This window comes from Medicago truncatula, chromosome 1 (genome assembly GCF_003473485.1).
Source record: "Medicago truncatula cultivar Jemalong A17 chromosome 1, MtrunA17r5.0-ANR, whole genome shotgun sequence".
In the NCBI taxonomy this organism is placed as follows: Eukaryota; Viridiplantae; Streptophyta; class Magnoliopsida; order Fabales; family Fabaceae; genus Medicago; species Medicago truncatula.
The window spans coordinates 50,682,281-50,696,089 of record NC_053042.1 but is presented as its reverse complement, the minus strand read 5'-3'; the positions used below and the strand labels follow the sequence as shown (position 1 = coordinate 50,696,089).

The following is a 13,809-nucleotide window of genomic DNA, read 5'->3' as shown; positions in this document are numbered from 1 at the left end:
CCCAAAAATGTAATAATGTTGTCTAAAAGCACGACACTTTTACTAAAATAGTCTTATTAACAAAAAATGAACAGAGAGAGGGTGTTTCTATAGCCACCTTTCTCTATAGGCATCCATATATTTTACTCCACAATGGAGGTGCCTATTTAATGTGGTGTGAAATAGATTACGCACCCACCATTGTGGATAATCTAACTATATAATTTTAAATCCATTTATTTATTTAAAACTCAGTATCCAACATAAGGATGACTTATATGAGGAGATAAATTCCTCGTCCACTAAAAAGTGTTGAGTTGGAGTAGAACTATGTATGAACTATTCCACATAAATTGACATGGATAGTATTCGAATCTAAAATTTTGAAATGAGCACACTCTAGACCTCAAACCTACACCAAATCTAATTATTTTGTTGAAGGAATTATACGCTACTTCACTTTATGAAACTTACCATGACCAATAGAAACATAGGATTACATTTTATTTTATTTTCTTAAGAAATATAGACTTGCCTCTGAAAATTTTGAGAGCTACTATCAATGCTTCTAATGTAAAAAGTAAAACAGACAATGAACTATTAGTACAAAGGTGACATTGGGTCACACCAACAACCTTGTTATCCATTTCATCGTAATTGATTTTCCTCCTTCAAGGTCATAGAATAAATAAAACATATAATCTGTTATTACGTGTACTCTTGATAATTAGATGGCTAATCTAAACCAATTCAAAAGCAGCATGTTGGCCTTTTATATCATTTCAATGTAGAAGCCTTATCATCAGAGTAAAATGAGCAAAGTGAAGACCGTAGAATAATGGTGGTTTAGTAGAATAGGAATACGATGATATATAGCGCTGAGTAGAAGGAAGGATGTGGACAGTAAATAACGCCTTGTAGTCCCACATCGCTCCAAAGAAACATTGCGTCCAAGATATTTTATATATAACTGCATTTGACACCAAATTCATTCTACCACATCCAGTCCCTATTGGTAAGCCGACGCGTACGCGTTTTGCAGACCTTGGCTTTGCAGATGGTGTCGAGAGCCACAGCTATCCTTGCCTATGGAGTATAGGAGTATGGAAATTTGCTTCCACCTTCCACGGCATGATTGCTATTTTTCTCGACGTTGTCTTTGATGCCTTATGAGTTCAAAATTCTTTCAGTCCGGTCACTAATATAAATAAAAAATTATATTTTAGGTTCATTTATTTAATGATGTATGTGGTCTATAATAAAGACCATGTGCATTATTAAATGAATAAACCTAAAATGTAGTTTTTTACTTATATTAGTGATCGGAGGGTGTACATTTCAATATGCGATCATTTGTCTGCATATTTGATTAGTTTATCTATTGTTTTGGTTTTCATGTTGATAACTACTTTTTTTTTTTAATTTATAGTTGTGTCATAAATTATAATGTAAATGACTATTCAAATAACACACCTCCATCTCTAAGTAAAAATATTTAAGATAACTTACGAAAATAGCTTATAGTATATAACAAATTAATTTGACTATTCTGTATGCATAAATAGTTTAGGCAAATGTTACATATAGCGAAAATTGTCCCGATAGTTTCACGACATGACATACTACTGTACTGTAGCCAGGGGCGGTTCTAAGGCCCGGCGACCCCGGGCACTCGCCCGGGCTCCGGGCCAAATTTTTTGCAATTTCTTGTGTAAATCTCTATGAATTTCTTATATAAACTCCTATAAATTAGGCAATTTCTTTATATTTTTTATTATTTACTTGTAATTTCTTATGTACGCCCTATAAATATGTTGCAAATTTTTTTTTGCCCGGGATTTACAATATTTCTGGCTCACCATTGACTGTAGCAAAGACTTTAATACATATAAAGGGCTTGCTATTTGTAGCAACTAGCAAGACACACTATCACGAATATATAGCAAATACATGGCAACCGTTAGATCTTGTTTTGGTGGAATACAACAAGAGTCAATGGATATAAATAAGATAATTTCCTAGTTCCTACAATATCAATTGAACACTCATGATAATACTCTGAGCATGTTTTTCGTTGTAATTAGCATTTCGCATATATATATATATATGATAAATGTTTATATTATAAGCACTTAATTTAATCTGTGTTAGTAAATGCAATATCGAGGGTGTATTAGTTTAAAGGACACCAGAATTTCACGACTTCAAGTTTCTCTAGAGATTGATGGTTTGGGAAGGGAAAAAGTTGGCAGAGCAACTGATACAGGTAATGCTGCTTGCATTTCAAGATTAGCAAGAGCTCACATGTAATTGATTTTAATTCCTCCATCAATGATAGTTTAGAGATTGATGGTTTTGATATTAATTAAATTAGTTGACGTTTTAATTAAAAGGGTTAATAGGTCTTTACCCCCTGTAATATAGGTCATTTATGATTTTCCGCTCTGTAAACATTTTATTTTGATTCACCCCTTTGTAAAATATTTTTGTTTTGATTTACCCTAATAGGCCAAACAAAAACGAAAATTTTTTGAAAAATAAAAATAAAATTGGTTTTTGTTTGGCCTATTAGTGGGTAAATCAAATCAAAAATATTTTACATGGGGTGAATCAAAATAAAAAATTTATAGGGAGAAAAACCAGAAATGACTTATATTACGGGGGGTAAAGACCTATTAACCCTAATTAAAATGATGATTTTCTATTATATATATTCAAAAATTTCCTATGATCTTTAGAATTAGGTATTCACTTCACTTCCAAAGTTCTTTATCATCCGATTTTTTTACTCCAACATCCTGAATTCCTTGAATTTCTCATAAAATAATTAAATTCAAATTCCTCTTGGAATTTCATACAAAATTAGCAACCTTTCACTAATTCAAAATTTCCTAATCCTCCACTTTTACCAAACTAACAAAATAATCGAATATTTATTTTTCATTTTATGTACACCCACTTTATATCTTTTTTAAATTTTATGTGCATCCGTTTGGGAACTCCACTATAAAATGAACTCTCTAACATGACTTCCAGCTCTTTGTACTTGCTGCTTCAATTATTTTTTATTTGCCACTTTTGTGGAAGGATTATGTTTATATTTATTTTGTTTTCTTTTTAAAGTTCATGCAACTTTAATAATTTCTTTCATTATTTACTGCATTAATATGTGAAATAGAACAATCAATAACGAAAGCTATCTTACAAAAATTTAGAAATAATTTTATTAAAAATAGTTAGAAAAAATCGTTGTCTTAAGATTAACCGTTTGATTTCTATGACGAATTTCAAACAAAATGTAAGTAAAAACCGATAAAATATTGTTACAACCATTAATGATCACAGGTTTTTACAAACCATTTAATCTTAAGGTAACATGTTAACCACTTGAACCAAATGATGTTAATAAAGAATTTAAAATAACTTTTTTAAGGAATCTTTAAAATTACAATTAAAAATGAGATGAGACAACATTATAATTAAATTAAAGAAAACTTATAGTAATCTGTTAAATATATCCAATGAAAAAACAGTGACACCTAGATTTAAAAATAGTTAAAGTTTCCTTCATCTCTACGACTCTCTCTACTTTACTGCTTCTCTTGTTCAAAAGAACGTCAACGTTTGTGAGAGTGTGTTTTGCGTCTCTACTTCCTCAAAGATAATAAAACCAATGTCAAGTTTAAGATATCTCTTCAGTAAGGGCATCCTTTCACACACCTCAGATGTTCCTGCGGCAAAAGTCTTTCTTGAAGCTCATCCAGGTTCTTAAATACATTCAAATATTTAGTAAAGTAATTCCAACAAAATACTTTGTAAACCCTTGTCCTGGTTAACTTATGAGTTAAGCCTCTGTTTGGATTGACTTATTTGAATTTATTTACCGACTTAAACGCTTGTGAAATTGTTTGAGAAGAAAACTTACGAAAACAGCCTATGTATGACATGTCCATAACCTGTTTACAACTTATTTCCGTAAGCTCTCTAAGATAGCTTATGAAAACGACTCATAATTTATATCAGAACAATTTGGATTTATTTTATCCTTTGTTATTGAAATAGCTAGTACATAAGCATTTTATATGATAAAGCGCTCAACCAAGTTGTTTATCCAAGCAAGGTCTAAATATGTTTCAAGTACCTGTAATTATCTCAAATTTTGTTTGTAGTCCCTATACCCACTTTTCAAATTCTCCAAATTGCAAAACACTTAAAAACATGCACTTTTGTAATTTGTACAGACTAAAAAGAGGTTCAAAGACTAAAAACAAAAAGTGTAAACTCGATTGGGACTAAACATATTCAACGCTTTATAAAACTTATCAACTTTGTTTCTGGTCCAGGTGCTTACACAACATCACGTACTCACGATAGTGGTTCATGCTTGATGTTTTGGGAAAGGCACATGAAAAGACTTTCAGAATCTATACGAATTCTGTCAAATTTAGCACCTCAACTCATATTTAAATCTGATAATGCTGTAAGTTTGCAGCCATTGTCACCAAATTTGCCAGCTTGGAAACTTGCATTGCAGACACTTGTTAATGATTCATTGGAGAAGGTCTTGCCCTTTGCACTGAAAAAGAGGGTTGATTCTGAGGAACTCATCATTACAACTCTTGTAACTGGTAATTTGGAGAAACTGAATGCATGTGAGACTATATCTGAGGAAAAGATGAGTAAATTTTTTGATGTACATGTGCATATTGAGACTTATGTTCCTCCTCAATTTGGTATACTGGGAAATGGTGAACATCTGGCTGTTGGGGGCTATGGGAGGAACGTTGCAGCTGCAAAATATTCAGATTGGGTAAGGTCAGTTTATCATGCTATCTGAATTATAATGCAACTATTACTAGACTCTTCTACGCTCATCCATATAAGTTACTGCCTTTGACGATACCAAATTTCAGTGCTAATTTTCTTGCTGCTATAATTATCGATATTCCTTCAAATTACTAGATGCAACTTTTTTCTGCAATTCAGGATTAGGAAGACTCTGGAAAAGCTCAGACCTCCATCAGTGACAGAATTGTTGCTGTCTTATAATGGTAATCAAATACTCGAAGGTTCTGCAACAAATTTTTTCGTTGTTTGCCGCAAGGTAACCTTATTTTATCTCTTAGCACAAATTATAAGCTTATTGTTTAGAAGCATATTTGGTGTTAGAATTCTCTGCCATTTTTGTTGGTAACTCTATGTTTGTATTGCGTCATAAGATTTGAACCTAAAAGATGTTGCTAAATGTGTTTGGATTGTTTTGTTAAAAAGAAAGATGTGGTTGATTGTCCTTGCTTTAATACTCAAACAGGACTTCTGAAATTTGAATTGTTTTAATCCTAAAACTAGTTCAGATAACTTTGGTGGAAAATAATAACCGTACCTATTTATATTTATTAAAAGGAAAATGCTAACAAGTGATCTTAAGGCACTTGATAAGAAGTTTAAAGTGGAAGTTTTTTCTTGGAATTTTTGCATTCAATACATTGAAATATCAAAAAGCAATTTTTTTCTACATGAAAGTTATCAAATTTTTCCATGTTTGATCTTTAGCAAGTGCCCTAAGGGCGTTTGTTAGCAAGACCCTCATTAAAAACCTCTCTCTTCAAATAGTATTGGAGTAATGGTAAATGTCAGAGTAAATTCCTATTATTTTATTGTCATGTTGATGAATAAATCAGGACTCAACTTCTCATTGCATTTCAAGACTTTATTGGTTTTAGATTCCATTTATAGTATTAATTTAAGATATTCTCATAATCATTTCATGTTAACTACATTCTCAAGACATCATAAAGCATCGTTGTTTTGTTTCTCCTACTTTTCTGCTTTGTGTGTGTGTTTGTTGACACATTGTATGAAATAAGCTTATGCGCCATGGAATTTACTTTATATTTCTGTATGGTACAGATGCATGTACAAATTTCATTGTTCATTTCTTATTTCATATCAGGATTCGGATTCAGATGATGGGAAATCCCCGTGTGATTATGGAAATAAAAGCTCTTTTGAAGTGCAGACGGCTCCTATCAGTGATGGTGTTCTTCCAGGAATAATACGCCAACTAGTGCTTGAGTATGGTTTGGTTATAAATATAATCTAGTTTTTTTACTGTTATGTTTTTCCTTGACGACAAAAGAACTACACCCCTTCTAGAAAAATTTGCCAAAATTTTATGTTATTTACAGTGGGCTAAAGTTCAACAATTGTATAAAATCGGGGCTTTTATCTCAGTATCTCAAATTGGTAACAAAAAGGCTCAGAACAAAGATCTTTTGCTTTTGTTGTATTTGAATTGTCTACGGATGATTTATTATCTTGTTTTGTGTAAATGTAGATGCATATTTTTTTCCCATTCTCTTCCCGAGCGATTTAAATTATTTATTTTATTTCATATGATAGAATTCTTAAAATTATTGTGTCATAGATATAAAAAAAAAAAATCTTCAAGCTTGTTAGGTCCATAGGAGATCCTTGCTTTCACTAATACTAGGAAATTGTCTTCGCCATAGAATGTACCTAGCAAGGGAAAATGGAACTAGTAATGTTGTTTTGTCAGGAAGATGTAATGGAGGGTGGAAGCCCACAAATTATAGAAATAAATTAGACCAATGAAATATCTATATAGGATAGAAAATAAAAGCACTAACAAGTTGTTTATCATGTGACTGGGCATGATTTGCACTTGTACAGGGCATGCAGGAGTGAAGGAATTTCATGCCGAGAAGTTGCTCCATCATGGTCAAAACATGAAATCTGGGAAGAAGCATTCATCACAAGTACTTTTTTGTCTTTTCATTTAATTTTTTTAGTCTGTACTGAGGAGAGAACTCAACGTCGCAAAATGTTCTTTTGGAAATATGAGTGACTGATGAAGTTTCATGAAAGCTGTACACTAAAGTTACTGCTAGATCTAAATCGGTGGCCAAGGTTTTGACAAATTTAAACTTTCATTCACTCGCCACTAGGTGGTGGTCTAAAAAAGTTATTGTTCCACGTTAATACGTCAGTTGAAAATATCAAGCTTATTTGCAAGCATGAACATTTGCTTTTAATTATTTATTCTACACAAGATTTCAGACTCTCCTTTATTGATTTTGTTAACTTGGGATCTAATGTCATTGCAGATAGCTTGAGGATTTTGCAACATGTAGATAGTATTCAGGTTCCAATAGAATGGCAATCAGCCCATTCTAAAACCTGGAAGGATATATCATGGACCAAAAAGGAATTTAAGGTGGTAAATTTATACTGGTGTTGCATTTATATTAATTTTATGTGAAGATTTTCTCAATTTGAGTAAATGCAGGATGGACCTGGGATGATCACAACTTTAATCCAGGTAAATTTATTTACTACTTTCACATTTGAATTGGGACTTGGGATGGATAAAAAAATTAAACACTTATGACTCGTCTCCATTATGCATCTGTCCATTTGAAGTTAAATTTAACTAATTACATTCATGAAGAGTAAAAGTTTTCAAAGCTTTGACTCGACCAAGATTTTTCTTGATTCTAAATTCTAGTTATATTTCCCAACATTTGCAATTATAAAACCAAAATGCCTTTTGTTTTAATCAGGAAAAGGTTATGGAGAAAGCAATTTTGGAAGGTTATCCAATAAGTAACATATGTACAAGGTGAAGATCCTACACCTTTGCTGGGATGAAATGGACAGCACTTGACCTTCTCTTTCTTCCCCGCTTCAGTTGGCGTATACATTGAGAATGCCATAGTTTCTCAATGAGTAGATAATGGAAATGTAATCACTTGGAAGATGTCCAGTTTACCGATATGATGTCTGAACAACTTAACAAATAAGTCAGGAACCAAAACAGAAACAAAATAATATAGATAAATCAACTTCTTAGGCCATCTCCAAAAGGCCATGTTAGCAACATGCCTCTAATTAAGCAAACATATGTTAGGCACAAAAAACATTGATGCTGGTCCTATCTCATTGGTCTGTAACTGCCTAGATTTATGACTGTGTGTTTGTAACTGTGTTATAACTGCTATCTGTGTCTGAATAAATTAGGATAAAACAAAATTTGTGGAACAAGTCCTTTGATGAATTTTCTCAAAACCGAGGCTATACATTTATTACTGCAATTTATCACCATCGGAGGAGCAAGACTTCACTGCAAACATGTATTGCGCGGCATATTGAAGTCTCTTTGCTGTCCAAAAACAATTATGTGAAAAGCAATTTTGAACCGGTTCACACTCTCAAACTGGTTTATGTGAAAAATGGTTTGGTTTATTAAACTTAAAGCATATAGTGGTTATTAGGGAGAAGGCAGGCTCTCGAACAACAGGTGCTTTACCGATGGTTATTAAACTGGTTAATTGTAACTCAAAAAAACAATTTCATTCAGTACAAAATACATTACTGGTTACTGGTTTCTAACATGTGCTTATCTCCATTTTACTTAACAAGCACTGTTGTAACAAGCACTGATCCTTGTTAGCATGTTGCGAGCACCTGGTCCTTGTCTCAAAATTGTGTTCAAGGTTTTTTATATATTGAAAAAGAAAAGAAAAAAAATAAAAAAATGTAGCCATGTGTAGAGAGCATATGATTTCATCCTCTTTAAATATATGAATGTATACAACAATCAATATAAATATGACTGACATCAAATTTTGTTACTCAACCAAACCCCAAGTTTCTCTGATTTTGTTCACATACGCTCTCAAAATTCCCTAGAGTCAATTAATATTTTGATACTCAAAACTGTGTGGATCAGACAATTTAGTTCCCAAAATTTACAAAAGGTATTCACCCTTTTTTATTCAGTCTATATCCATTTTATTTTTTTACTTGGACATCATGAATTCATTGACTTTCTCTTTTACTTTCACCCAATAGATTTGATATAATTCAATACCAATTCCATTATGAATTTCATACAAAATTAGCAACCTCGCACAAATTCAAAACTTCATAATCCTCCACTATTACCAAGCTAACAAAATAATCCAAATGTAACCAATTTTTTATTTTCTATATATTCACCTATTTTATATCAACTTTTCTATGTTTCCATCACGAGCTACTATCCCCACATAATCACGAGACTTTAATGGGTATCAGAAATGACAATGCATATGCCAAATGTTCTTTCTTCGTTCTTTTTACAAGATTATTTTCTATGATATTTCTGACAACTTTTTGATAATTTTCTCTCTCATACTCACATTATACTCTTATTTAATCTATTCCTTTTTCTTTCTCTATTGTTTTTTACCAATGAAAAGAGAGGAAAAAAAAATTGTCATATAAGTTGTCTCATTTGGTTGTTCAAATAACACTGCTCTTTTCTTTTTGTGTTATTCCTCGGTTTCTTAGGAGAAAATGTCCTAGTAATCCGCAATTATACTTAGAGTAAAAATATATTTATTAGTAAAAAAAACTTTTTCTTTTTCTTTTGTCTTTTTACTTTTTTTTTTAATAAGAAAAATGGAATATATTATAACAATGCATTCTAACATGCACAAGGAGAGTCAAAGAAGAAATACAAAAAGTTACAACCAATTACAAATCCCAGACAAGAGAATAAGGAAGGCTAAAAGCCTAATCCCAAACAGACCCGAGGACTAAGTCACCATGTATGATAGTCGAAAGAAAAAGTAACATTGATTGCTTTCAACCACCGGAAAAAAAGAGTAGTTAAATTCTATCCATCAATTGTCGTAAAGATTCATTTGTAGCCTTAAAAATTTTATTCCCTCCGTTCCATAATATAAGCAAAAAAAACTCATTTTCTTTACTCCAAAATATAAGCAAAAAATATAATCTTTTACCCTATTTAATCTTGTTTTTTTAAAAAAAAAATCTTTTTCAAGAAAAACTTTTGTTTATTCTCATAAAATTAAATGTAAATACATTCAATTTTCTCTCTCTTTCATTTTTTCCATAACCAATAGTCAATGAAAATTGTTTTTACATTTTCCTATAAAACTTTTTTCAACGAAAACACAAAAAACTACTCCAGATTCTTATGTTTTAGTTTACTTAGTAAGTGTGTTTTTTTTTTTTTTTTTTTTTGCTTATAATTTGGGACGGAGAAAGTACTATTTTTTTCTTTCCAAACCATTTACGCACAAGCAAACCAAATTAAACATAGAAAGAATCGAAAAGTTTTAGAAGATCATCCTAACTGACCAAATTGACGGAAATGGTCGGATAACAATAACGGATCGACATAAACTATACCAATCCAACGTTGAATTGTGTGCCATATACTTCCAAAAAAGTTGCACCTCAAAAACAAATAATCTATCAATTCCTTCGCTTCACAACCACTCACGCAAAGCACAAAATCTTGCTGAATTATGTCGCGTCTAAGTAAATTGTCGTTTGTCGGAATGTGGTTATGAAAAAGCCGTCGAACAATAAAACAGACCTTCAAAGGAGCTGATTTGTGCCAAATAGAGTTTGATGCAATAGGGGTAAGTGGTAACTCCGCAGTTGTTAGCATATGATAAACTGTTTGAATAAGTTTTGGATGGATCCAAAAGCCATTGTCATCGGTCCGCCTCTTCGACCTGCAAAACAATACGCCGAAGCAATGTGCAACACTTTCCGACCATCTCTTCTCACTATGCAAACAACCTCCTTCGCCACTCTCATGTCTCCCCACCCTCTTCCCACTGTAAGAAAAACATACTAGTAACCATCATCTCCCGAGTTTCAGCTAACTCATACATACGACTAAATCTGACACTCATCGGTACATAATTGTCAGTTTATTTTCAATTTTTCACATAAATTTTAAAAAATAATAGTGCTTCGTATACAGTTATATAAAAACCGAAAATATATGATAATTTTGTTAGTAAAGCCAGCATATAAAAGACAAAATGTTTTCTGAAATTAGACTGACCCCTAAAATTGAAAGCAACACTTCCGCTAGATAAGTCAGGTTTTAATCCATGGATAACAAAAACAATGTCCGCAAAAAAACAGTGAAACATACGCGAACATGGCAGCAGCAGTATTGTCTGTTGTGTTTAAGGCTGTTAAGCCAAGCGACGAAAATGAACCTAGGAAAACACGAGATTTTTCCTGCAAAAATTCAATTATTAAATGGAAAATTTAATTTTATCGTCCAAAAAATGGAGTATTTAAATCGGATTTTTCTTGAAGTTTTAAATATCTTGTTTTAGACAGTTAGGCATGGCATCTGGAGAAATCCTATTGGATCACTCTCCACCAGAATTTATGTCCAAATATGTATGTGAAAATAGAGACAAATGTAACTGTCATAATATTTTTTGTTTTTACATAAAAATAACAATAGTAATATTAAGACTAATACCTCAAAATAGTCCTTGAATTTTGAAAAATCGGACAATTTCGTCCCTGAATTTTTCGAAATATCAAATTAGTCCCTGAATTTTGCAAACGTCCATCAAATCAGTCCCTCCGTCCAAAATGTCCGTTAACAGTGATGATGTGTCAGCCACGTGTACAGGGACTAAACTGATGGAAATTGTCAAAATTTGATATTTAACATTTCAGTCTCTTTTTTCCTGTGTTTTCAATTATACCCTTCTATTACCATTCACTTTCATCCTCACATTTTCACTCAGAAGCATCAAACAAGTCCCTAACCTTTCACCTTCCCGCCTAAACTGTCACCCTCTTCACTTCACCAAAATCATCATCATCACCGGCGATCATCCTTGGAAAAGATTCGGTTTTGAAGTCAGATTTTGTGGTTTGTCAAGGTATAGCCATTCAACTTTGTTTTCCATTCACTCTTGTTCGTTTGACCCTATTTTGTGTCCGTTTTTTTTGTGATTTTTGGTTTTAGTTTTAGCCATTATTTTTCAACTTTTAACTTCATATCATGTTTCGTTGCTGTTTGTTTGTGATTGTTGTGTGTTTGATTGCGTTTTTGAACGAAATCACGTCCTGATTTAAACAAATTATAAAAAGGGTTTGTTGAGGTTCGTATTGAAGTCTGATTTGCATTTTTTATGTTGTTTTGCTTTTGATTTTGACGATGTTGGCATAATTCGCAGGATGGAAGACTCTGTTATGGTAATTTTGCATCACGGTGGTTGTTTAGAGCGAGATGAGTACCGGAGGCTACAATACGTCGATGGTGAGTTTTGTGTTTGGGAGAAAATGGATGTTGATCAGTTATGCCTGTGGGACATTGAGAAGATGGCGAAACATTGCAGAGGATCACATTGATCTCTGTTATGATAATTCAAGGACCAATTTGATGGTATTTTCATTAATTTGAGGATCGAAATGATGGATATGATTATAATTCAAGGACCAATGTGATTGAATTTTTTTTGACATCAAATAACCATTGTTAAACAAACCTTATGCAGAGGGCAAGCATAGAAAGGTCTTCCTGGGTTATTGACAGTGTTTGCTCTTCTTACAACACAAGTTCTAGGACACCAACATTGAAGCTCTCTCACATCATCATTGTACATAGAGCTTGAAGATGAATACCGGTTGTTGTAGTTGTTTTTGTCCATCCGCGCACCACCCATCAATTCTAAACACTGAATCTACAAGTGGGGAAGAAATTTCGAATTTAATCAAAAAAATTAGGGTTCTAAGTTTTTTGAATTGGGGAAGAAATTTTACATCAATTTATGGAAGAAATTTTGGGGATTTTGAACTCTATGTAAGGAATTATAACATTAGGGTTCCAAATTTATATATTTGGGGAAGAAATAGTCCTTAATGAGGAAGTGGAGAAAGAGCCGTTACTCACAAAGAAGAAAAAGAGCCGTTGCCAATTTTCTGAAAATCCATCAATTTGATCCTTGGAATTTTGTGTAAATCCATCAATTTCGTCCTTCGAAATTTTGTGTAAATCAATCAGTTTGGTCCCTGCTTGCGTGGCATCTGACGTGGTAAGCTTTGTCAGAGGTTAACGTGACACGTCACCTCCGTTAACAGACCAAATTAACGGAGGGACTAATTTGATTGACATTTTGTAAATTCAGGGACTAATTTGATATTTCGAAAAATTCAGGGACGAAATTGGCCGATTTTTCAAAATTCAAGGACTATTTTGAGGTATTAGTCGTAATATTAATAATGTTTCTCAAATTACATCGATCTACATTATTTGTTTTAGAGTTTGTCTAATATGTACTCCCTCCATTTTTAAATATAAGCAAATTTTACTTTTTAGGTTCATTCAATTAATGATGTATGTGATTTATAATATGGACCACATATATCATTAATTGAATGAACCTAAAAAGTAAAATTTGTTTATATTTAGAAACGGATGAAGTACAAACAATATTGTGCATGTCAAAGTAACTAAATATAGTAACTTTTTACTGATTTATTAAAAAAACAACATATTTAATTTAAGTATAAAATAAACAAGTTTCAAGACAAAGACTCTTCCAAGTTTATAGTATTTTTGTGGAAGCAAACGGAAAGAAAATAAATTAATCAATACATTTTTTTCTCTAAGGGGATTTCTTGCTTTCACCGAAATTTCTTTTGATACCCTTTCAAAAGCCAAAAGCAAGAAACTAGAACGAAGAGGTGGTACTAATAAGATTACACCATTACTCTAATATTAGTTTGGATATGAATCCGTTAAAGTGAATGATCCATTAGTCTTCAACATAAAAAGACGTCTTTTATATTGACAAAACTGTGAAGGGATCTGAACATTGATCAAATTAGTAGAAATGAGCTCTAACCCATGCACATGATATTAAACTATTGATGGTTAAAATATTAATCAATGATATTATAAGAGGCAAACCCATATTATTATCATATGCTGTACATAAAGCACCATTTTTTTTGGAGAAATCATAAAGA

At 32.2% G+C, this 13,809-nt stretch overlaps 1 protein-coding gene across 1 annotated transcript; it reads left to right on the top strand.

Moving 5' to 3' along the window:
- Positions 1 to 3,531: 3,531 nt before the first annotated feature.
- LOC25485219 (uncharacterized) lies at positions 3,532 to 8,093 on the top strand. Its single transcript, XM_013614399.3, has 8 exons — positions 3,532 to 3,743; positions 4,323 to 4,794; positions 4,966 to 5,083; positions 5,933 to 6,054; positions 6,673 to 6,758; positions 7,107 to 7,216; positions 7,289 to 7,321; positions 7,563 to 8,093. Exons 1-8 carry the CDS (start codon positions 3,653 to 3,655, stop codon positions 7,623 to 7,625), a joined length of 1,095 nt encoding a protein of 364 aa, XP_013469853.1. The 5' UTR covers positions 3,532 to 3,652; the 3' UTR covers positions 7,626 to 8,093.
- Positions 8,094 to 13,809: the final 5,716 nt, after the last annotated feature.

Coding starts and splice junctions, on each gene's coding strand:
- LOC25485219 (XM_013614399.3), top strand. CDS start 3,653: ATGTCAAGTTTAAGATATCTCTTCAGTAAGGGCATCCTTTCACACACC. Junction 4,795..4,965: donor AAATATTCAGATTGGGTAAG/GTCAGTTTATCA, acceptor TCTGCAATTCAG/GATTAGGAAGACTCTGGAAA. Junction 6,055..6,672: donor ATACGCCAACTAGTGCTTGA/GTATGGTTTGGT, acceptor GCACTTGTACAG/GGCATGCAGGAGTGAAGGAA.